The following is a 23,440-nucleotide window of genomic DNA, read 5'->3' on the forward strand; positions in this document are numbered from 1 at the left end:
CTAAGCGGAAGGAAGGGGGCCGGGGACTGGTGAGTGTCAGCACCACAGTCCAGGATGAGACAACGAACATCCAAGAATACATTGGGAAGATGGCCCCAACTGACCGAGTGCTCAGTGAATACCTCAGGCAGCAGAAACCCAAGAAAGAGGAGGGAGACGAGGAACCATCATGGAAGGACAGGCCCCTGCACGGTATGTACCACCGGCAGATAGAGGAGGTGGCTGATATCCAGAAATCCTACCAGTGGCTGGACAAAGCTGGACTGAAAGACAGCACAGAGGCACTAATCATGGCAGCACAAGAACAAGCTCTGAGCACAAGATCCATAGAGGCTGGGGTCTATCACACCAGGCAAGACCCCAGGTGCAGGCTGTGTAAAGATGCCCCAGAGACAATCCAGCACATAACAGCAGGGTGCAAGATGCTAGCAGGCAAGGCATACATGGAACGCCATAACCAAGTGGCCGGCATAGTGTACAGGAACATCTGTGCCGAGTATAACCTGGAAGTCCCGAGGTCAAAATGGGAGATGCCCCCAAGGGTGGTGGAGAATGACCGAGCTAAGATCCTGTGGGACTTCCAGATACAGACGGACAAAATGGTGGTGGCTAACCAACCGGACATAGTGGTGGTAGACAAACAGAAGAAGACGGCCGTAGTGATCGATGTAGCGGTTCCGAATGACAGCAATATCAGGAAGAAGGAACACGAGAAGCTGGAGAAATACCAAGGGCTCAGAGAAGAGCTCGAGAGGATGTGGAGGGTGAAGGTAACGGTGGTCCCCGTGGTAATCGGAGCACTAGGTGCGGTGACTCCCAAGCTAGGCGAGTGGCTCCAGCAGATCCCGGGAACAACATCGGAGATCTCTGTCCAGAAGAGCGCAGTCCTGGGAACAGCTAAGATACTGCGCAGGACCCTCAAGCTCCCAGGCCTCTGGTAGAGGACCCGAGCTTGAAGGATAAACCGCCCGCAGGGGCGTGCTGGGTGTTTTTTTTTATTTTATATAAAGATATCTAGATATCTAGATCTATATATATAGATATATATCTCTCTCTCTATATATATATATATATATATCTACACTGAACAAAAATATAAACGCAACACTTTTGTTTTTGCTCCCATTCCCCATGGGATGGACGTAGAGACCTAAAATTCATTCCAGATACACAATATAACCATCCCTCCCAAACAGTGGTCACAAATCAGTCCAAATGTGTGGTAGTGGGCACATCTGCTATATTGAGATAATCCATCCCACCTCACAGGTGTGCCACATCAGGATGCTGATCTGACATCATGAGGAGTGCACAGGTGTACCTCAGACTGCCCACAACAAATATATATATATATATATATTAGGGGTGCAACGATACACAAAATTCACGGTTCGGTTCGATACTTTTGGTGTCACGGTTCGATATTTTTTCGATATATATATATATATATATATATATATATATATATATATATTAGAGATGGACCGATGCGATATTACGTATCGGTATCGGTCCGATACTGACCTAAATTACTGGATCGGATATCGGAGAAAAATAAAAAATGTAATCCGATCCATTAAATATCACGAAAGCACCTCACAAAACTTGCAACACGCTGTAACTCACCTCAGAACGTTAGCACGTCGGAGCAGTATGCCTCACGTGATAGAGCGGCTGTGGCATGTGGGACCTGTCGGTGGTCTGGATAGCATTTGGAGCTTCGCTAGCAACCTGGCATTTCATCTCCGACAAAGTTATCCCCGAGAGAAGTAAAGCAAGTGTGTAAGTCCATCTCTGAATGTTTGTAAAGCATTCCTGCGTTAAGCTTAACAACTGATATATGGAGCGACTGCCTCTTCTTGCTGCTACTTCAATCATGAAACTGCTTAACGATCAGCTGATCGGCTTTTCTGTCGCGAGTCCGTCTCTCTTGTTTGCTTTTGGCCCACTTTGCACCAGAAAGAGGAAACCAGCGGCTGAACAACAGCAGCACGTTTAAGCTTGATAAGCTGTTGTTAGAACTTATTTAATATTACTTTCTACTCCAGGATCTTTTTCTACGTAGCTGACGCTGGTAACTGTGCAGGGGCGGATCTAGCAAAGTTTAGCCAGGGGGGCCGATAGGGCATGAACAGGGAAAAGGGGGCACAAAGACATACTTTTCTTTCTTATTCTCATTTAAAATGTCGAGCTTTTAGTAAATAATTATCTGACACCCAAAGTTTTAATTTGATGTAAAATGAATAGAAGTCCATTACTGTATATAGTAACTATTAAGTCTAATATATATACTCTAGTAAGCTATAGTACTTTTTCCTTTGGGAAGGTACCATCTGTGCAGTCTGCAGTTCTGTTGAAGAAAGATGTTGAATCTATTTAATATTTCTTGAAAAATAATTGATTTCTGTGCATTTTTTTTCACACTGCATCAAATTAAGGTTGATTACGTCGATTAAGCATCATGAGGTGGAGCGTGAGGGGTGGTTCCCTATTTTTTATTTATTTATTTTTGTTGTTGCTGGGAGTTGGAACCCTATTAGTTAAGTTGCTTACTATTTACGCTAAGTACTCTTTAAAATACCAGAATAGGGAGGATGGTGTAGGTTTAAGTTTATTAGATTGATCAGTATTGCTGAACTATGAAATATATTTTTTTGCATACAGGTATAACAGAATAGCTTTAGTGTAGTTGTTGTTTTAAACTTGAGTATGAACTTATACAAAATGCAGCAAGATATTTAAAAAACAGTTTTGTTGATTAAAAAACACTATATCGGATTCATATCGGTATCGGCAGATATCCAAATTTATGATATCGGTATCGGACATAAAAAAGTGGTATTGTGCCATCTCTAATATATATATATATATATATATATATATGTATATATATATATATATATATATATATATATATATATATATATCCTGTATCCTGTATCCTGAATACTCAGAGCATATCCACCAAATACTCAGTCTGGAAGTTGTTGACCAGAGAGATTTCTTATGAAGTCACAGAGCTATTTTTCTTTATGCAACATATTCTAAAGAAAATAAAAATGTCACCTCCTATGCGCTCATAAACCACATTATAACTCTATTATTATTTTTTAGGTCGGAAAATTACGATTTTATATTATGATTATATGAACCTGTGATCTAGCGAGTCCGTGGAAGGTGCACCGCGATGTGTCCGTGGGAATACTGTGACTACATTAAAAACACAACGTGTGAACACGAACACGCTGTGAGGCGATAACAGGGAAGCTTTGATGTTTTGCTTTGTGTGTTGCCATGGAAACATGTGTGTCACAGCCCCACAGCCGCTTATTATCATTACAGACAGGATCCTGTCAAAGCCCACGAACACAGCTCCAGATTGTTCCAGGATGTGTGTGAAGAAAACAAATCCAAGATTAATCTCAGATTTTCCACATCATGAATCAAAGAATCTAAAAATAAAGTCAGAGCGCTGCTGTGGCTTTATTACATGAATTGGACACCTGCTGGAGCTGGCTGCTCCGGTCTCTGCACATGTCCGTGTCTGAGCTCTGACTCCAGCTCGGAGGATCCAACTGATGCTGCTCCGTCTGCACTCTGCTGGGCTGTTTCTACTGCTGCAGCTCCCATCTTCTCCTATATGTGCAGTCTGTGTCCTCTCACGGCAGCTCGCGGTGACTCCACCTGCGTGACAGCAGCTACCAGCAGACAACACGCACATCCTCTCACATCTCCAGCAGAGCTGCATTAAAATGTTGCGCTCAGTGTGCATGTCAGTGACAGCTGCGATCAGCTGAGTTATGATCTGAGATTAAAAAAACAACAACTCATATTTAAAACTGTCTCCTGAAGAAAACCATCTGTGTAACAGGCAGAGACGTTATACACAGTGTTACAGGTAACGATAGGATGGCTGTAGACATTATTATTATATTATTATTATTATTATTATTATTATTATTATTATTATTATATTATTATTATATTATATTATATTATATTATTATTATATTATATTATTATTATTATTATTATTATTATTATTATTATTATTATTATTATTATTGACATGTGTAATTATAATCTGCACCATTATGATAATAATGATTTCATAAATAAAGGTTTAACTGGGTCTCCTGTAGGCTGCGCTGTCAACACAGCACACGGTGGTCACATGACACCTCATCACTCAGCTGATAATAAATAAATAAAAACAAATAAGTAAATAAAACTGTAGCTGATCCAGAGCCTGAACTATGGAGCAGGTTCATCATATCCAGGATTTCTCTCTGGTTTCTAACACACATCAAGGTTCAGCATGAATGTAGTGTCGATGCATCGATGGGTCCCGTTAACTGCTGTGGTTTTACACACACTTCAATATTTTATATAACAGAGAAGAAAAAGAAGACAGCGTGTTCTGGACTTTGAGGTCCCTCAGAGTTCAGTCCTGTCTTTCAGGTTAAACACACAATTTGTGACCTTCATTCTCTAAAAGCTCTCTGGGCTCTGCAGGTCCTTTGACCTTCAGTCCACTGTGTGCTCTGTGGAAGAAATCCACAGCATGCTGCTGTTTGTGTGTCTTCACGGTTTCCCAGCATGCCCTGGTTGTGGTGGTGGAGGTGAGTGAAAGTTTAAAGTCTGTCACTGCACTGATGTGAACTCACAACGAGGCCGATCCCAAAACTGTCCACAGGATAAATTCAAAGTGCAACAGCAGCATCAGGCTGAGCTGCTACTTACTGCATAATGAACACAGACCTTGTTGATCCAGGAACTGAGGTCAGTTTGTACATTTTGTCTTCACTCCTCTCGAGGATCGCTGACCCGCATAGATGCAAGATTACATTCACCTCCAGTGTGAGTCGCTGGTTTCGACTGTGTGCTGAAGATGCTTCACAGCGCTGATGTCTGAGTCACTCATGGACTCTATTTTTCTAAAATACAAATAGATGTAGCTCCTGCAGTGGAAAGACTCAGACTGAAGTTTAACAAACACAGTAAAATTTTACATCTGCATGAAGAGAACCTGTGTCAGACCAAAGCTTTGCTGCTGGGAGCTGAGATAAGCTGATGAAGTTAAAATGAAAATAAAAAATGAAACTTGAAGGCTAAAACATGTGCTGCATATAAATATGCATAAAGATGAAACGATTAAAACATAGATGAGAGTTCAGGAGAATCACCACAGCAGCTCAGACTGATGAAGAGCAGCGAACACTGAAACTGGTGCTTCTTTATCTCATATCAGCTCTCGGTGGTTTCCTGCCACAGACAGACAGCAGAGGCCGAGAGGAACGTTTGATTTGTGCGTCAGCAGCTGCAGAGGAGCGTCCGAGTGTTTAACGGCATCTGTGCTGGTGTCGACTTCACAGGAGGATGAAGATGCTGCTGCTGTTCCTGCTTCTCCTCATCGACGGTAAGAAATGCTCTGAAGTCTGAATGCAGGTTGTTTGCACTCACTGCAGGTTGATCATCGTCACAGACGTGATCATGTTTATTACAAGGTTTGTACGCTCATTAGAAACATGGAAGTCTTGAAAGTTTTGGAGAAAAGATGGAAACGTGGCTCACAGGTCCATGTGTGAAGAAGTTTGTGGTTGATATTGGTGTGTAACCCTCTCTGTGTGAGTTCGGCTCACACATCCTGCTGACCTACATATACTGAAACAGCGTTAAGTAAACCTTGTTCAGCTGTTACGTGGCTCTTTGTGCTTCAGCTGTTTAAACAGATTCTTTGTCCTGTATGAGCGGATTGTTTAGTGCTTTAAATCTAAACTTAAAGTGATTTAACTGAGGCACCGTTTTCCCCCCTTAATCACTTAGAAGCTGCACTTTGTGTTTACTTGTGTTATCTTTCTCTAATATCTGAATTAGTTTGATGATGTGAAACATTTAAAAACATACAAAAACAGGGAAACTAGGAACAGGAGAAACACTTTTGCACCTGAACAGAGGTTTAAAGAGCCATGAGTCAGCCTGAAGTCTGGTTAGAGCTCAATCTGAGCTCTGTTTGTTGCTCCAACCAGAAACTTTCATTGAAATCTGTCAAACATCAACGCAGCGACTGACTTGAGGCAACACAAGATTTCAGGCTAAATCAACTGTCTCCTGTTTTAAAGCTGTAATAGATTACTTTTTAACTTCATGAAAATTGTCATGTTTGCACTTTGCAACAGTGAAAGAAAAAACAGAATTTAGATGCAAATGAATCTGAAAGTGGTTAGCACGAGTCTTCATAGGTACTGGTGGATATGCTCTGTTAGCTGGCACGGTGGTTGCATGAACAGCATCAGACTGTATCAGGTCACAGTCAGTGGTGAGGTTGTTACTCCAAAAAGTAATCTATTACTTACATTACTTACATTATTCCTTAGTGTTCATAAAAGTGTTGCATTATGCTAATTACTGAAAGTAATTCATAATTACTATACTGAAAATATGTTCTGTTTCCTGGCGCTTGCTTGTCCTCCTGTTTCCGCGATCCTGCGTGAAACAACAAATGCAGCCGTAAGAAACCTTACACAAGCTGCAGACCACACACTTCACAACGGCTTTGTGTACTGATTGAGCCGACGGTTTGTCACGGAACGATGGGTGCTCAGCGACTCTCCTAATTAGCTCCCCCAGACGAGGCTGATCAGCAGCAGGCGTGTGTCATCATCCATCACCCTCATTAGTGAGGGTAGCGGGACACCCTCACTAGGCCTGACGGTGCCTGTAAACCAGCCTACAAGATACCCCCCGTCCCGATTCCTTTGTTTAGCATTTTAGCATTTTCACTTTTAATCCTGTATCACTCTGCTTGTGCTTGTAAATGGTTTCCTTTTATCCTCTGGCCCTTTTACACTTTACTTCCTGTTTTACTTTGAAGATTTCTGTTCCTTTCCTGTGCTTTCCTGTTTGATGTGCTTTGTGTTTAGCATCTTTGGATGATGGGCTTCCTCTCCAGTTTAATTCATGTTGCATGAATGAAAATGAATTCAACATTTGTAATCATCATTCTGTCTGCTCTGACGTCTGTAAGCAGGTCTGATCATGATTATTACCTCAAACATGACACACGGTGTCTCTCTATATGTCCTCACAGTTTCCCAGCATGCCTCTGGTGTGGAGCTGTATGAGGGGGACTCGTTCATGCTGCCCTGTCAGTTTGACACTTTCAATCTGACTGACCCCTCGGTGGTGTGGAGTCGCTCCGACCTCAGTCCTCCAACCGTCCACCAGCGTCAGCGTCAAGGAGACGAACTGAAAGATCAAAACCAGCGTTACAGCGGCCGAACATCCATGAAGACTGACGCTCTGGAAACTGGAGAGCTCAGCCTGAACCTGACCAACCTCCAACTGTCTGACAGCGCCACCTACACCTGCTCCGTCAGAGACTTTGGAGATGAACTGAGTCGGAGTGATGTGCAGCTGCAGGTCAAAGGTCAGCAAGAAGCTTCAGCGACTGCTGTTGATAAAGATTACATCACTGAAAGTAGTCTTTACTTTACAATCAAAGGACTTTGTTGGCTCAATACAGCTTATATTACATGGACTCAGAGGTCAAAGGTCACACTGTTTGTTGTCTGTCTTTACAGAGCAGTGGTCATACTGGGAGCCTCTCGTGTTTCTCCTGGTTCTCGTCCTTATAGTTTCCGGGGTTCTTTTATTTCATTTCTGTCACTATTTCATGTCAGGTGAGTGTCTCCTACTATACTACCCATAATGCCGATGGTTAGCAGGTGTCCTTTGGTGGCTCCTTGACTGTGACTCACACAAATTTGTTCCAGAAGCTGAAAGAGTTGTGAGTTATGAAGTGAACAGGCAAATATCCCTGAGCTTTCTCCTGAGTGTCAGAATCCGATTTCCTCATTCCGACTACGAAGCGTCAGATTCAGGGTTTGACCTACGATAAGAGCGCTGCTGAAAGAGGCGTGGTCCAGATCTGCTTCTAAACAAACTCCAGATATAAAAAAACTTCCTTGATGGTGTGTAAGTGTGATCAGCTACCACATCTATGCTGTAAGTCTGAGGTAGCTAACAGCATAGACGTGCACAGTCAGTACCAGCTGCAAACTAAGCGCGACATTCATGTAAATCCTCTTTGTGGCGCTGAAGTTGGTCACATGGTTTGTAGTTCACTTGGAACAAACCAACCCATGAAAACACGTTTACAAAGCTGTCAGCTGATCCAGGGCAGAGTGAAGCAGCTACAGGTGTCCCACAGTGATCCAGAGGACACAGTCTGGTCCTCTCTGTCATCACTGAAGTCAGAGGACTCAGTGGAAACATGAGTGAAGAGCTGCTCACACAGCAGAGTGGACTCACTGACATCTGTGTGTTTGACCTCTCTGTTTTCCTCTCACTTCTTCAGGCTGTGAACGTGAAGACGGGGATGCTGACGTCCTGTAAAGCACAGCTGACCTTCATCAGGACGTCACAGAGGAGACGCTCTACAAACACACAAGGATCCACACACAGACACACCTGCCTGACAAACTGCTCTTAGTGCATCATCACGCACACGGGATGTGATTTGCAGCGTCAAGAAGTCTTCAAGCGACCAATGAGAGCACAGGATACGACTGACTGACCTCTGGTAGGAACCACAGGCGTGGACACAGGCACACACCTCACAGCAGCTGAAGCTTTCTGCCTCTCTGTAGACGGAGTGTGTTTACTTTTGACAGCAACAATCAGATACTACAGCAGTCAGGTGAATTTAGAGGTTTTTCTGTGAGTAAACTGACTACAGCGGCTACAACGCCGTCCTTTGTTAACGTTGTTGGTCCAGAAACTTCCTGTTCACTCAGAACCTGAAATAAAGGCGTCCACATGAACATCAGAGCCTCTGGTTTTTATCCCCACTGACATCAAACAGACACAAACACTGAGTCACTAAGACGGAGCGTGTTCAGATCAGATGTGTAGGCAATGATATGATGGTCCCGTCTCCTCTCAGGTGGAGGTTGTTCCCACTGCTGTCCTCTCCTGCATTTCTACCTCTGTAAAGATTACGAGCTCTACGATAAACGTGCCCTCATGCTTCTCAGTTAACAATTAACTCAAATGCAGCATCAACCGTATTTTTTACCCTCGTAACAAAAAGGAATAAAGTGTTTTTTCTTTGCTTAATAATCACAGCTTTACTGTGTTATGATGTAAAATAAAACTAAAGTCTAAATACAAGAACGTCATTTTAGAATAACTCTCTCTTCATTGATGATGCTGAGCTTTTATACTCATTACCAAAAACCTCAGAGAAATAAAAACACATAAGCCTGGAGCTTCAGTGGTTAAACAACATTTAGTATGTGTGAGTGTGATGAGCAGCTCTGACATGAACCATCACTCCTCCACGTCCAGCACTGTGGTGAAAGCTGTGGACTGTGGACTTTCAGTCACGTATCAGCTTCCTGTCACACACGAGGACTTCCTGTTAAGGTCAAAAGTTCCTCTATCAGCAGTTTGTGCATCGCGAGCCTCCACCCGAGTGTTTCAGATGGTGATGCTTCTGGGTACCGAACATAACACAGGAGATTGAATAAAGACGCTGACGTCCCAACTGTGCAGGCGTCCTTTGACTTTTTTCATTTACACAATTTTAATCACTTTGTGACTGTTTGTCTTGAAATTTCATCTCTTATGAGGTGATCGAGCTTGATTACACTTAATAAGAACATGTGAAGAGTGAAAGGATGGAGGAACAGAGCGAAGTGTCGCAGTCTGTTTACATGTTTAGGGATAAAATTGTTCCAATGACAGAATATGTTTCTATACGTTTAATGGAAGAAATCACTTTATTAATAATAGATGACTGGAGATGGTGCACGCCTGTTATACTGTTACAATCCCTGTTTACATGGATGAATATGGATATATTAATAATGTTATTTTATAATAATAAAAAAAAGAAATAAAAAATCATGGCACAGTCTTGTGCTTGCTGCAAAAGATAAAATAAAATAAAATTCTGCACAGATAAATTTGAATTAAACCTTTTTTTTTTTTACACTTGTTCTATTTTTCACAGCTGGTACAAATTAGAATTACAGGCGACCGCTTCTGGCCCCCAGGCCATATGTTTGACACCATCATTTATACACAGGTGATGTTTCTACTCTGATATAAATGCTGCGTCCTGTTATTTATTGCTCTTCCTGTTGGAGCCCAGTCACTCTGACATGTGTGACTGTACATGCTGGCTGTGTGTTGGCCAGCTGTCGCTGTCTCACAGCAGGACTCGGAGGATCCAAGTGATGCTGCTCCGCCTGCACTCTGCTGGTCTGTCTCTGCCCCTCCCCCTTCCATATGTCGCAGTGAAGCCTGTAGCTCCACCTACGTGACAGCAGCTACCAGCAGACCACACGTCACTCAGCTGAGTTACCTTCAATTTTTCAAACGGTTTCCTGCACGAATCGAAACATGTTTGTATTTACTGATTAATGTATTAACTGAATTATTTATGTTTTTTCCCATAAGTAATAATTTCCCATAAATAATTCCCAGAGTGAGTCAGCGGTGTTTATCATATTTATTATCATCACTATGACTACGAGTTCTTACAAACGTTATTGGACAGCTGAAAGCAGCATGGCTGTAGTGCTCATTATTTTAATGATAACATAATTATAATAATTATTAATATTAAATATTAATAATCAGATGAACACTGACCCTGTTGGCATCCGTGTTGTCCAGAATAAATAGCACAGAGAGGACAGACGGCTGTGTCTCCTCTAATACCCGCACTGGTCACCGATGTTTCTGGCCTCATGCTTGTGTTTAACAGCCTCAGAGTTTGGACGTGTTTGTCTGATTTTGTATCATCACGTTTGTTCTACACACGGCTAGAAGCTGGGATAGCGTTAGACATGGATTTTAATTCAGTAAAATATCTATATATCTACATACATATATATTAAATAAAAATACTACATTTGTTTTCCATCTTTATAAGAGGTTAAAATTTAGCACCTTTTTATTGGTTAATTCTGACCAATCCCGAGAGCTCATTTCATACATCTTTAAATCTTTTGTGAGATATTCACAACAGAAGCTTCGGTGGGAATAAAGAAAGAAAAGGCTCCTCTTTCATAAACGTTATTAATGAATAAATGTCTTTTTCTTGTTTTTCTTTTTCGGTATGAATATTTTCTTCATGTGAGTAACGGAGTGAGGATGACGTCACTTAGCGCTGTAAATGACATTTTCTGTTAAAAGTAGAAGAAAGTAGAGCCCGTGGGGGTCAGAGCTGAAGCCTCTTCCTGTTTTCTCTCCTCCCTGACAGCAGAGACGAGCTCGCTCTCTTTCTCTGCTGGTGGGCGTGAACGAGGCTCACCCACCAGTCTGCATGGAGTAATTCTTCCAGTAAGATGTTCATATATTATTTATAAATATACATAATGTTAATGTGATTAAAGTCTCCACGATCCACAGCAGGAATAATCACGAGAGGATGTTATTTTCTTTTAAACAGGCGCGTGTAATGAAAAGAAGCGGTAACATCAAAAACAGCCACGCGGTGTTTTAAAGCAGTGTTTCCAAGGCCGTGACGTGAAATAATAATTCCACATAAACGAAATAAGTCCACAGTAACGAGCCTGTTGTAAGGAGCAGAAAGGTCGGGCCTGTGGGAGGCCGCTCGCATGCTGTCAGGCACAAGCCACGCCCCCACACCTTCCTAGCTGTTGAGTAATGAGGTGTCACGTGACAACAAGCTGCCACGGGTTATGTGGAACTCCCCCTTCTGTGTAGAGCTCACAGTACAGCCTACAGGCACACTGTGATTATTATTAATTAAAGTATTATTATTGCATCATGATTTAAATAATGAGGATGCCTCGTTCTGTTTCCTCTGAGGCTGATGTGCCACGTGGAGCGAAAATGAATATAAAGTTTACAGCATATCTTGTGACTGGAAATAGTTTGCACTGTTTATATATTTATATTATTTACTGTCGGTATTGGTGAAAAAGCTTTATGTTGTGAAAAACTGAAATCTGAAATTAGAATAGTTGTGCCTTATTTTGTTGATGTTTTTACATGTATTCCTTTTGAAAATACTAAAATTTGTATATTTATTTATTTTTGTTTGTCTGATTACATTTATTTAAAAAATAAATCGGACATTTCAAACAGTTACTCGCTACTTGAGTAGTCTTTTCGCCAAGTACTTCTTTACTCTTACTTGAGTACAATTTTTGGATAGTCGACCCACCTCTGATTATATCATGATTTAAATAATGAGAACTACAGCCGTGTTATTATCAGCTGTCTAACAATGAGTAACGACTCGTAGTCATGGTGACAATGTTACATACGATAAACAGGCTGTTAAATGAGCTGTTGACTCTGGAGGGCAAAACCAATCATGAATCAATAAACACAAAGATAAATTCGATTTGTTCAGGAAACAGTTTTAAATATGAGAGGTGCTTTTTCATCTCTGATCATAGTCAAAGGAGCTTGCAAAGAACTACGATGACCTGGATGACTGAGAACCTTCACAGACATCTCTCTGATCATAACTCAGCTGATCGCAGCTCTGCTGTTTTAATGAGGTCTCTTCACGTGGACGTGGGCTCGTGTTCAGACATCCTGGAGATGTGACAGGAGGTGCATGTTGTCTGCTGGTAGCTGCTGTCAGGCAGGTGGAGCTACAGGCTTCACTGAACCATATGGAAGGAGGAGGAGAGACTGAAGGAGGAGGAGGAGACAGGCCAGCAGAGTGCAGATGGAGCAGCATCGCTTGGATCCTCTGAGCTGGAGTGAGACGCGACAGCTGGCCAGCACACAGCCAAGATCTACAGTCACACATGTCAGAGTGACTGGACTCCAACAGCTAATATAAATGCTGTGTTCCAGGATTTATGCAGTATTCATATTTGTGATGTTTTTGTAACAAAACAAAGCCCCACAGAGGATTCACACAGTTTCTATTAGAACAGATTTCAGGCTCTACTTAATTTTATTTTTGTAGGAGATCAAACCGTCGACTGCCTCTCAGTGTTGTTTATTGACTTTCAAACATACGGCCTGGGGACCAGAAGCGGTCGTCTGTAAGTCTAATTTGTACCAGCTGTGATGACATGACAGAATAAAGTTACGTTGAAACCAAGCACACCCTTGTTTGTCTTGTGACATTTCAATAAGTTTGATGTGTCACATGGCCCTCTGCCTATTGAAAAAGCAAATGTTGTTTTCCAAGATGGCCGACTTCTAAATGGCCACCATGGTCACCACCCATCTTGAGGAGTTTGCCCCCTCACATATACTAATGTGCCACAAACAGGACTTTAATATCACCAACCATTCCCATGTTATTACGCTGTATCCATATAAATGGCCCACCCTGTACTTATTGTGTCATCATGTGCTGTAAAAAACAAGAACAAGAGGATTTTAACAAGCTTTAGAGGGGAAAACCTCCCACTGTGCACCGGAAAAACAAGAACAGGTGAAAAGTATTTTGAGAATACAGAAGTTGTGGTGGTGGGTGGTGGGGGGCGGGCTCTACAGGAGGGACACAGTTGCCTCCCCTTGTCCCCATAGATCCACCCCTGTTTGAATAATCCAACAGTTGTTAAAAAAAAAGGTCAATTGACTTTTAATTATATGTTTTTTTGCAACAAACAGATATTTTTTAAAGAAAGGATAAAATAACTTTAATAATATTTGCATAGTTATAGATATTCATACGTGTAAACAGTGATTGTAACAGTCAGTGAAACAGGCGTGCACCAGCTCCAATTCTTCTATTATTAATAAAGACATTTCTTCCATAATTAGAAACATATTCTGTCATTGGCACGATAGTTATCCCTAAATATTAGGGGTGCAACGATACTCGTATCGATATTGAACCGTTCGATACAGTGCTTTCGGTTCGGTACGCATATGTATCGAACAATACAAAATTTGTAATTTATTTTATCAACTTTCCTTCTGACGATGCTGTCTGTGTGGAGCGCTCAGTGGATCTGCGCTCGACAGTGCAGCCTAGGCGGAGCAGTCGAACGCAGATTCACTGAGCGCAGGGCAAGCTAGCAGACAGAAGCTAAGCTCGACTTAGTTTAGCGAGACAGAAGTTAAGCTCTCCTTGCAACATGGCAAATTGAACCTCCCCCACCCTCATTCAGATCTGGCGTTTGGAACTATTTTGGTTTTATTTATTGGCTTTTATTTTGGAAAGAGCCATTTCTCTGTAATAAACTCTCTTTTCAAAAGATGAGTGATTCCTCAATCAGATATATTTATTTTCTTTATTACTTTGTTGTTTCAGCAACATTACATTTAAAAACTACTTTTGAGTTAAAATATATATTTATCATTTTAATAAATGACAAATTAAAAAAGCATGAACATTCTTTTGTATCGAAAAAATATCGAACCGAACCGAACCGTGAATTTTGTGTATCGTTGCAGCCCTACTGAATATGTAAACAGACTGCACTTCAGCAGCTCTGTTCCTCCATCCTTTCACTCTTCACGTGATTTTATTAAATGTAATGAAGCTCGATCACTTTATAATGAATAGAAAGCCAACAAGCACTGATCAGCTGACCTCAGAGAGCCAGACGTTACGTATGGTTGCAGTAACTCACTGATATATGCAGGGCTCTGACTGAGCACCAACATGTTCAAATTACTGCAAAAGACTGATTGAAGTTTAAATAGAGAGCTCAGCGACAGGCTCTGCTAATAAAGCTCAAATGCAACTGCTGATTTGTGCATCTGATGAAGCCGCATCCTCTCTGGAAGTGCACACATGGAGCTCATTCTCATGCTGCTGCTCGTTCCTTCCTTTAAAGTACACACATGATGAATAACCAGCACCGCTGATACTGCAGTGGTGCTGCTGTCCATCATTGTGTGTCATATCTGGGATTTTATGCCCAAACACTGAGCTCTGAAAAGACCACCATCGAGAATCATCATCCTCTGAAACACTCAGGTGGAGTTTTTACAATAAAGAAGCTGCTGATAGATGAACTTTTGACCTTAACAGGAAGTCCTCGTGTGTGACAGGAAGCTGATATGTGACTGAAAGTTTACAATCCACAGCTTTCCCCACAGTGCTGGACGTGGAGGAGTGATGGTTCATGTCAGAGCTGCTCACCAGCAGTTTGATCCTGGACCTGAACTCTTCCTGCAGAGGAGACACAAGACAGTCAGAGAGACACACACACACACACACACACACACACACACACACACACACACACACACCACTACACACCTTTGACTCTGATCCTCACGGTTTTCTTTCTGATGAAGTCTCCCCTCCTCCACACCAAACACTTGTACTCCCCACCGTCTCCCTCTGTGGGCCGTTCCACAGTCAGGCTCAGGTCTCCAGTCCTCAGTGGGTCTCCCCTCATCCTCGTCCGGCCTCTGTAAACCTCGCTCTGTTCTTCAGGCAGGTCGGAGCCGTTGTGATACACGTGGGCCTTCATTCTGGGATCATAGCGTTCCCACAACACTTTAACATCTTCAGGCAGGTTTTTTGTGGTTTTGAAGGGCAGCTGGACAGACTCCGCCCCCTCCACCACCTCCACCTCCACCGGAATGACTGAGAAGACAATGAACACAACATGAGCTGTACAGACGGTAACAGCAGGTTTTTAGAGGTTAATTCTAAACATAAAACAAATAAAAGCACAGGTACATGAATGAGTTCGTCCTGTAAAGAGGCTCATGCACCTCCCACATGGCTGAAGTCATGACAGAGCTTCTTCAGCAGGTTATCAGCAGCTGGGAACAAAGATAAGCGTGAGCCTCACTCCAGAGCACGTCCACTGCTGTCGTGAATTTATAAAATGACTCATCTGTAAAAGTTGGAAACTTTATTTTGGACGGGAAAATAAAATCGCTTTGATTTCATTTGAATCTTTATTGAACTTGTGGACAGAAAATATATTTAGTTTCCTATTTGCACATTATTTGTTGTTTAAAAAAGACTAATATTTAAAAAGAGCTAATACATTAGCTCTTTTTAAATATGTGTTTCATTTTAGATTTGATTATTTTCAATTTCTTGTGTTTCCTGGATCTTTAGTTTGCTGTGTGACGAGACAACAGGGTGATGCTCACAGGCTTGAGCAGGAGAGGTTCTAGGAAGCCGAGATAAGACTTCATGAAATAATCGGTGACTCCACAGTCGGCCATGTCTCACACACATCAGCACAGAAACCATGAAGCTCTCATGTGTCTGAACATCTGAAGCTCTCCACCACATGACTGAGCACAACTCAAGGAGGAACATTTACTGTCAGCATGTTTCCATGTCAGCTGCTGTTTACCACCACAGAAGAAGAACAGCTTGTCCACATGCAGCCTCTGTGTCAGATCAATGCAGTGAAGCACACACACTGTTTAGTAAAGTCATGCTGTGGCATTATGGGTAGTGTAGTAGGAGACACTCACATGACATGATGTGATGCCAGAAATTAAATAAAAGAACCGCAGAAACAACCAGAACAAGAAGCAGGAAAACCAGGAGAGCTGTGGCCCAGGATGGAAACGGTTCTGTGGAGAAACATTAAACAAACACATGACCTCTGAACTCTGACCTTAACCTCCTGCATTGACCTTTGGTCTTAATCTGCAGCTCTGACCTTTGACCTGCAGCACTACTTTCTGTCTCAGGATGTTTTTGTCCCTGTAGATGGTGCAGATGTATCCTCCACTGTCCCTCTCTGTGGGGTGTTTCAGGGTCAGGCTGAGGTCTCCAGTTCTCAGCAGGTCTTCGTTCATCTTTGTTCGGTCTCTGTAAAGTCCGTCCTGTTTCGTCAGGTCGTCACTTCTGTTTGAATACACATGGACCAGTTCTTGGTCAGAGCGAGTCCACTCCACTGTGGTGTCCTCAGGCAGGTCAGGTTTGATTTGGCACGGCAGGATGACGGAGTCTGAGCCTCCAACAACCTTCACCTCCACCTGCTGGTCTGAGAGGACGAGAAACCACAATATCAACTGTAGAAGAAGAATCAGCAGACACACTTTAAGTAATAGCATAGCCGTGACCTACTAGATCTGGGTATCAATGTTACTGAGTCACAAGTAACAAAGTACAAATACTTTGTTACGTAAGTAAATTTTTCAGGTATCAGAACTTTCTACTTCTTACATTTTCAAAACAGGCTGGTTACTTTAGGTTTAGTGTTTCTACTCAGGGATGAAGTGGGAGTGCACGTGTCCGTAAGTCGTGTCTACAGAATCTAGCTCGCACTGGAGAAGCGAGCGGACACCGCGTGATGTTTAAGTGTCAGCTAATTTCAAATGCAGTGTTAACAAACATCAGCAAACACACAAACTGTTTGTGTGCAGTTTGTCTCACAGTGTGTCGCAGCTAAAGGTCCAGCTGCTGTAATTCAGACAGAGAGGAAAGAAGATGGACAAAGATAAGAAAGAGGACAGGAGAAGAAGAGACGTTAGACTTAATGCTTACATGTAATGTCATAGTTTTAATCACATATTAGTTTTGTATATGATGTGTTTGATAAATTATATATATTTATATTGTGAAACATCCTGCAAAAGAAACTAGGCTCTTAAAAACTGAGCTTTAAAATGAACAGTTGTAATGAAACCTGAGAGATGCCGACAGACTGACTTTAATGGGCTGGGACAAAAACATCGTCCCTGGCATTTCTGTTCTAGGTGGTCCACCACCATCGCTCAGTAGCCCTGACTATATATGATGCAAACACATACAGTGTGTATTAACATGGGTTTTAATCAGGCTGGAAGAGCTATTGTTGGATTATTCCTTACTTGCACTTAGGGCTGCACGATTAATCGTTAGAAAATCGCGATCTCGATTCATACTTATGTGCGATCTCATTTCCAAATGATAACGATTAAAAAAAAAAAAAAAAAAGAAAAAAAAAAGACGATTGTACCGCATTTTGATCCGGGACGTACTCTGCATGAAAACAAGCGCTCTCTCTTCCTGCTCAACAAATGACGAGGGCGGAGCCTTATACCACGTGATACAGAAGCTGTGCCGTGTGATGCTAACATTAGCAGGAAAAAACAACGGAGAGCACGTCAGGGATGACGAGAAAGTGACAGGAGAAAATCCGTCCCGGTCAACCACCCAAACATCAATAACGGGAACCTTATACAGCGCTTCCCTATACCCGTCGAACTCCCGCAGGCACAAAGAAATCACGGAGGCTATCACTTATCACCTGACCAAAGATATGGCTCCCATCAACACTGTGCAAAACGAGGGATTTAGGAAAATGATCAACACCCTAGACAAACGCTACACAGTGCCGTCCTGCAACTATTTTTCTATTGTTGCACTACCTGCTCTATACACGCAGCGTCGAGCAACAGTGGAGACGGAATTTCAAGCAGTACAACACTTTGTTGTTTTTATGTTTATTTATTGTTTTTATGTTCAGTTTCACCTGTTACGAAGTTGATGTGCAGTAAATAAGTGCAATAAATATTTATACTGGAAAAGAAAATCGTGAGAGAATCGTGATCTCAATTCTAAGCCAAAAAATCGTGATTCTCATTTTATGCAAAATCGTGCAGCCCTACTTGCACTGAAACATGTAAAAGCTACACTTTAGCTGTTAGCAATGACTGATAGTCACAGCAGCTTGTTGACCTGAATCCTTGAATCTCTCCCTTTCTAATTAGGTTCCTCCAACTATTTTCTTACCACGTTGATTTCACCTTCATCCATCTGTGAGAGCACTCGAGTTTGGAGTGTTTTACACAGAAAAGAATTCAAAGATCTATGAGCATGACTTGGTGATGGGGAAGAACAAGGAGAAAGAGGAGCTCAGACAGATCATAAACCAAGCAGCCTCAGCCTGTAGCAGCAGCACTAAGATCCAGATCACAGGGAGCTTTATCAAAATGAAAGTCTGATGTCTAATCTTCAAAGCAGAGATGTTTGGATCACACACTGGGATCTTCAGGTTCTTTTCCTGACTGACTTCATTAAAGCTTCTCTCAGCACCACCAGTCCACTAACAGACGTCTTACTTTAAGAGATCCCAAAACGTTCATTCTGTTCAGGTCAGGTTAATTACCGACCTTTGACCTGCAGCTGGATGTCTCTCAGTCTCTGATCTTCTGTCCCATCACTGATGGAGCAGGTGTAGATGCTGCTGTCAGTCTTTGTTGGGTTTCTCAGAGTGAGGCTGAAGTCTAGAGAGTCCAAAGCATCAGGCCTCATCGACGTGCGCCCGCTGTAACGCTGGTTTTGCCCTCTGAGATCATCTGCTTCTTCTCGTCTCACATGGACAGATTTAGGATTGAGATCACTACGAGTCCACAGCACTGTGGGGTCATCCTCAGGGATAAAACCTGAGTGCTTGCAGGGCAACAGGACAGACATTACGCCCTCATACACCTCCACCACTGCAGTCAGGGCATGCTGGGAAACTGGCAGGAGACACAAACAAGAACACAAACTGAGTGTTTCAGTTGGCTTCAGAAAGTTACAAACATACAACGTCCATCACAACCACACAATGAGTAATTACACAAAACCAACGGATGTTTCAAAGGCATCAGAGGTTAGTGACGACTTCCTTACACTGAGGTGAAAAACATCTTCTGAGCTTGTTGAAAAGAGAAGGAAGAGATTTTGTGAGCTTTCAGCACTTTGCAAATTCCTGCTCAACGTCTTGACAGCCTCACATTTAAACCCTGACATTTAGACGCTGCTTAGACGTCTAATCAACACAACATTGTTGACTCAGCACACATGAAGCAGAAAACAGAAGAAAAGCTGCTTTTTACTTTTTATCCTCATCTTAAGTCAGATCTCTGTGGACACCTGCTGCTTTTACACAACAGCAGCTAACTGTGCAAAATATGTGCAGCCATCCACTGAAGCATGTGTGGACATGGATATACAAACAGTGCATGAGGTGACTGTCAACAATGGCTTCCACTATACTGCTTCATATTGTTTTGTGCTGCTTGTTTGTTTTAACAGTTGGTTGTTTTCAGTGTTGCTGGAAAAAGAGGATTTATAGAGAAGATGAATTATATCCTATGTTTAAATGATCTACAGCTTCACTCGCTGCCAGTTAAAAACACAACATGACACAAACTCTGCAGCAGCAACAGCCCAGCTAAGAGTCCAGCTCCGCACCATCACTGTCCGACAAACAGGTCGGTGCCCTCAGCCGGGTGACGTGAGGGTTAAATATTTGCTCCAGTGCGTCATGAAGAGCGGATACAGAGAAACAGCGCCCCCACCAGGCCGCAGACACACACGGTTCATCACATGGTGAAGTTCAGGACAGTGCGCGGATTCACAGTAAACTCACGTTACACGTCTTATTGTTGGAAGGCACACACCTGAGTGAGCGCGTGCGCCTTCAAACAGGGTCAGAGCGACTTTCCTACCGAGCACGAGGAGCAGTGACGTCAGCAACGTCTTCATTCTCCGGGAGAAAATTCCGTTATTGCTCGATGCCACCACAGCCTGCAGCTGCTGCTGCTTCTTCTATCCTTGTGTAGCGGTTGGCAAACAGCTTCAGGTGCATTACCGCCACCTTCTGGACATCGTTACACCTTTGTTTTCATATAAACACCTGTTGCTCTTAAAAACACAAATATCGCTCTATAAACTCCATGACCGGCACTCATTTGAAATATTTATGTTACCCTTAATTGAACTCTATTTTTCTGTGATTCAGATTTCTGTATTTGCCTTTCCCACCTATATTTACCACATTCTAACGTTACATGATCAAATGTCTCCTGTCTCGTGCTTATTCATCTTTTTAAGTGTGCTATTTAACCCTGTGTGACCAAATCTTACTCTCGAAATTATATCCTCGTTTTTTTTTTACTTCTCTGACTTCTTCTACTGTCCCACTATCTACCTTTACCTTCTCTGTCCCATCATGCCTGCCACTTTTCCATTAACTTCACCTTAATTATACTTTTAAGGTGGCGATCGTGGCTCAGGAGTTGGGAGTTCGCCTTGTAATCGGAAGGTTGCCGGTTTGAGCCCCGGCTCGGACAGTCTCAGTTGTTGTGTCCTTGGGCAAGACACTTCACCCGCTGCCTACTGGTGGCGCCAGTGTCCAGCAGCCTCACCTCTGTCTGTGGCTACAATGTAGCTGCCATCACCAGTGTGTGAATGGGTGGATGACTGGTTGTGTAAAGTGCTTAGGGACTATTATAAAGGACTATATAAATACAGGCCATTTTTAACCTCATCTTTACTGTGTTTATATTCATATCTACATGATTATTTCTTATTGCACCTTTAACAAACGTATCAGCCTGTTCATTTCCATCTACACAGATATGTGCAGGAATCCATAAGAATGTATTTCTATCCCTCGATGTTTGAGTCTATAGATTAAATGAATTATATCAAAAACAATATCTTGTCTAGAATCTGAAAACATATGACATGTACTCACTAGTGTGCTAGTAGAGTCAAACCAAAAACCTGTGGTATACTGGTGCCTTCTCCAGTTTAAAGCCATTAAAATTGGCTCAGTAAAAACTGTTAAATCATCAGTAATATAAAATGTTACCAGATTTGTGTGGGTGTGTCAGACTGCAGCCTCAGGTTTATATTGTTATGTGATAACTCTAAGACAACCAGGTTGTATTACACAGTAACGTAAATGTAATGTAACAAGTAGTGTAACAAAGTACTTTCTACACCGAGTTATTAAATTGGTGCATTGTTTTTAAGACAATCAGTAAAATTCTCCCTCTGTTAACATTCATGTTGATCCCAATAAATCAGTTTCTAAAGTCAAAGAGAGAACAGACTGCTGTGCTTCCTGTAATAATCACACAGGATTACAGCTGTTCTTGGCCTCAGTGCTTCGTGTTTTGCTCACAGCCTCAGAGTTTGGATGTGTTTGATTTTAAGAGTCTGTACCATCAGGTTTGCTGGACACACTCTCAAGCAAAGCCAGAAACTGGCACAGCGTTTGATTTTTAATTAATTACAAATATGTACATTTAAAAGATAAGACTGTGCTCATTTCCCTCCAGCCCAGGGTGGAAAATCATTATCTGACTAAACTTTCAGATGAGTCTCAAGTGTTTTTTACAGTAGGAGGAGATTTCCAGATCTGTATGTGAGGCTTCCTAACATCAGACTTCCTAACGGCTCCCCATCCACTCCCTCTTGGGAGTAAACAGCAATGGTTGCTGTTCTGCAGAGCTGCAGTTTCATGTTACATGTGTTAATAGAATAGAATAGAATAGAATTCAACTTTATTGTCATTGCACATGCACAGGTACAAGGCAACGAAATGCAGTTTGCATCCATCCAGAAGTGCTTTAGTGATATAGATATATTACAATATATATTAGCAATAATATAGATATGTAAGTATATTACAGAAATGGGTCTATTATGTTATAATGTACACGGTATGAAGTATGTTGTGAATATTCTATAACTATAAGTATGTACAGGCTGTAGTGAGTACAAGCTATGTACAGGATATGAACAGGATATAAATATGAAAAACTATACAGAATATGAAATAAATAACTTTACAGGAATCTGAGATATACAGCTATACAGAAATGGGAACTATGCAAGTTGTAAACAGTTGTAGGATTAAAGATTATCGAATGTACAGAATGATTATTTACACAGAGCTATACAGTAGTGCAGTTAAGGTAAGTGAGGGTGTGGATAATTTCTACAGAGGCTATATAAAGTGCTAGTGGTTGTGAGTGGTGGTTCACTCCATGTTATTATTGTGTGTTTGAGGGTACAGTTGTCCATTGTGTGTGTGTGTGTATGTTCAGTCCATGAGTTAACGTGGATCAGATGTCAGGAGGCAGAGTTCAGGAGTCTGACAGCTGTGGGGAAGAAGCTGTTCCGGTACCTGGTGGTCTTAGTCCGGAGGCTCCTGTAGCGCCTCCCAGAGGGCAGGAGGGTGAAGAGTCCATGTGATGGGTGACTGGGGTCTCTGATGATTTTCCCAGCCCTTTTCAGACACTGCTTCCTGTAGATGTCTTTTATGGCAGGAAGTGGTGCTCCGGCGATGCGCTGGGCAGTTTTCACGACCCTCTGCAACGCCTTCCGGTCCGAGGCAGAGCAGTTCCCGTACCAGACTGTTATACAGTTGGTCAGGATGCTCTCGATGGTGCAGCGATAGAAGTTCACCAGGATGTCTGAGGACAGGTGGTTCTTCCTCAGAGTCCTCAAGAAGAAGAGGCGCCGGTGAGCCTTCTTGACCAGCTTGGAGCAGTTGGTCGTCCAGGTGAGATCCTCGGAGATGTGGACTCCCAGGAACTTGAAGCTGCTCACACGCTCCACAGCCGTCCCCTTAATGTGGATGGGTGGATGTGGGTCAGCATTCCTCCTGTAGTCCACGATGAGCTCCTTGGTCTTCTCGGTGTTAAGCAGCAGGTTGTTTGTGTCGCACCACTCAGCCAGACGATCCACCTCCTCCCTGTAGGCGGCCTCATCGTTGTCACTGAT

General features: G+C 42.4%; 2 protein-coding genes across 5 annotated transcripts; one reads left to right on the top strand and one right to left on the bottom strand.

Annotated features, from left to right (window-relative positions):
* The first annotated feature begins 5,341 nt into the window (after positions 1 to 5,341).
* On the top strand, positions 5,342 to 8,809 carry LOC113016279 (myelin-oligodendrocyte glycoprotein-like). 2 transcript variants are annotated; one of them, XM_026159001.1, is made up of 4 exons: positions 5,342 to 5,419; positions 7,091 to 7,429; positions 7,584 to 7,682; positions 8,360 to 8,809. In XM_026159001.1, the coding sequence occupies exons 1-4, from the start codon at positions 5,380 to 5,382 to the stop codon at positions 8,395 to 8,397; spliced, it is 516 nt and encodes a 171-aa protein (XP_026014786.1). In that variant the 5' UTR covers positions 5,342 to 5,379; the 3' UTR covers positions 8,398 to 8,809. The 2 variants fall into 2 exon arrangements, with proteins under 2 accessions (XP_026014786.1, XP_026014775.1); XM_026158990.1 differs by lacking the exon at positions 5,342 to 5,419 and having other exon boundaries at positions 6,999 to 7,429.
* A 5,550-nt stretch (positions 8,810 to 14,359) lies between these two features.
* LOC113016090 (butyrophilin-like protein 2) lies at positions 14,360 to 20,492 on the bottom strand. Of its 3 annotated transcripts, none has more exons than XM_026158629.1 (6): positions 20,323 to 20,492; positions 19,045 to 19,395; positions 16,605 to 16,931; positions 16,414 to 16,515; positions 15,227 to 15,559; positions 14,360 to 15,136 (listed from the first exon to the last, which is right to left on the bottom strand). In XM_026158629.1, the coding sequence occupies exons 1-6, from the start codon at positions 20,405 to 20,407 to the stop codon at positions 15,093 to 15,095; spliced, it is 1,242 nt and encodes a 413-aa protein (XP_026014414.1). In that variant the 5' UTR covers positions 20,408 to 20,492; the 3' UTR covers positions 14,360 to 15,092. The 3 variants fall into 3 exon arrangements, with proteins under 3 accessions (XP_026014414.1, XP_026014424.1, XP_026014430.1); XM_026158639.1 differs by having other exon boundaries at positions 20,371 to 20,491; XM_026158645.1 differs by lacking the exon at positions 20,323 to 20,492 and adding an exon at positions 20,292 to 20,313.
* Between the last annotated feature and the right edge of the window lie 2,948 nt (positions 20,493 to 23,440).

Source organism: Astatotilapia calliptera, chromosome 3, assembly GCF_900246225.1.
Source record: "Astatotilapia calliptera chromosome 3, fAstCal1.2, whole genome shotgun sequence".
NCBI classification, from domain to species: domain Eukaryota; kingdom Metazoa; phylum Chordata; class Actinopteri; order Cichliformes; family Cichlidae; genus Astatotilapia; species Astatotilapia calliptera.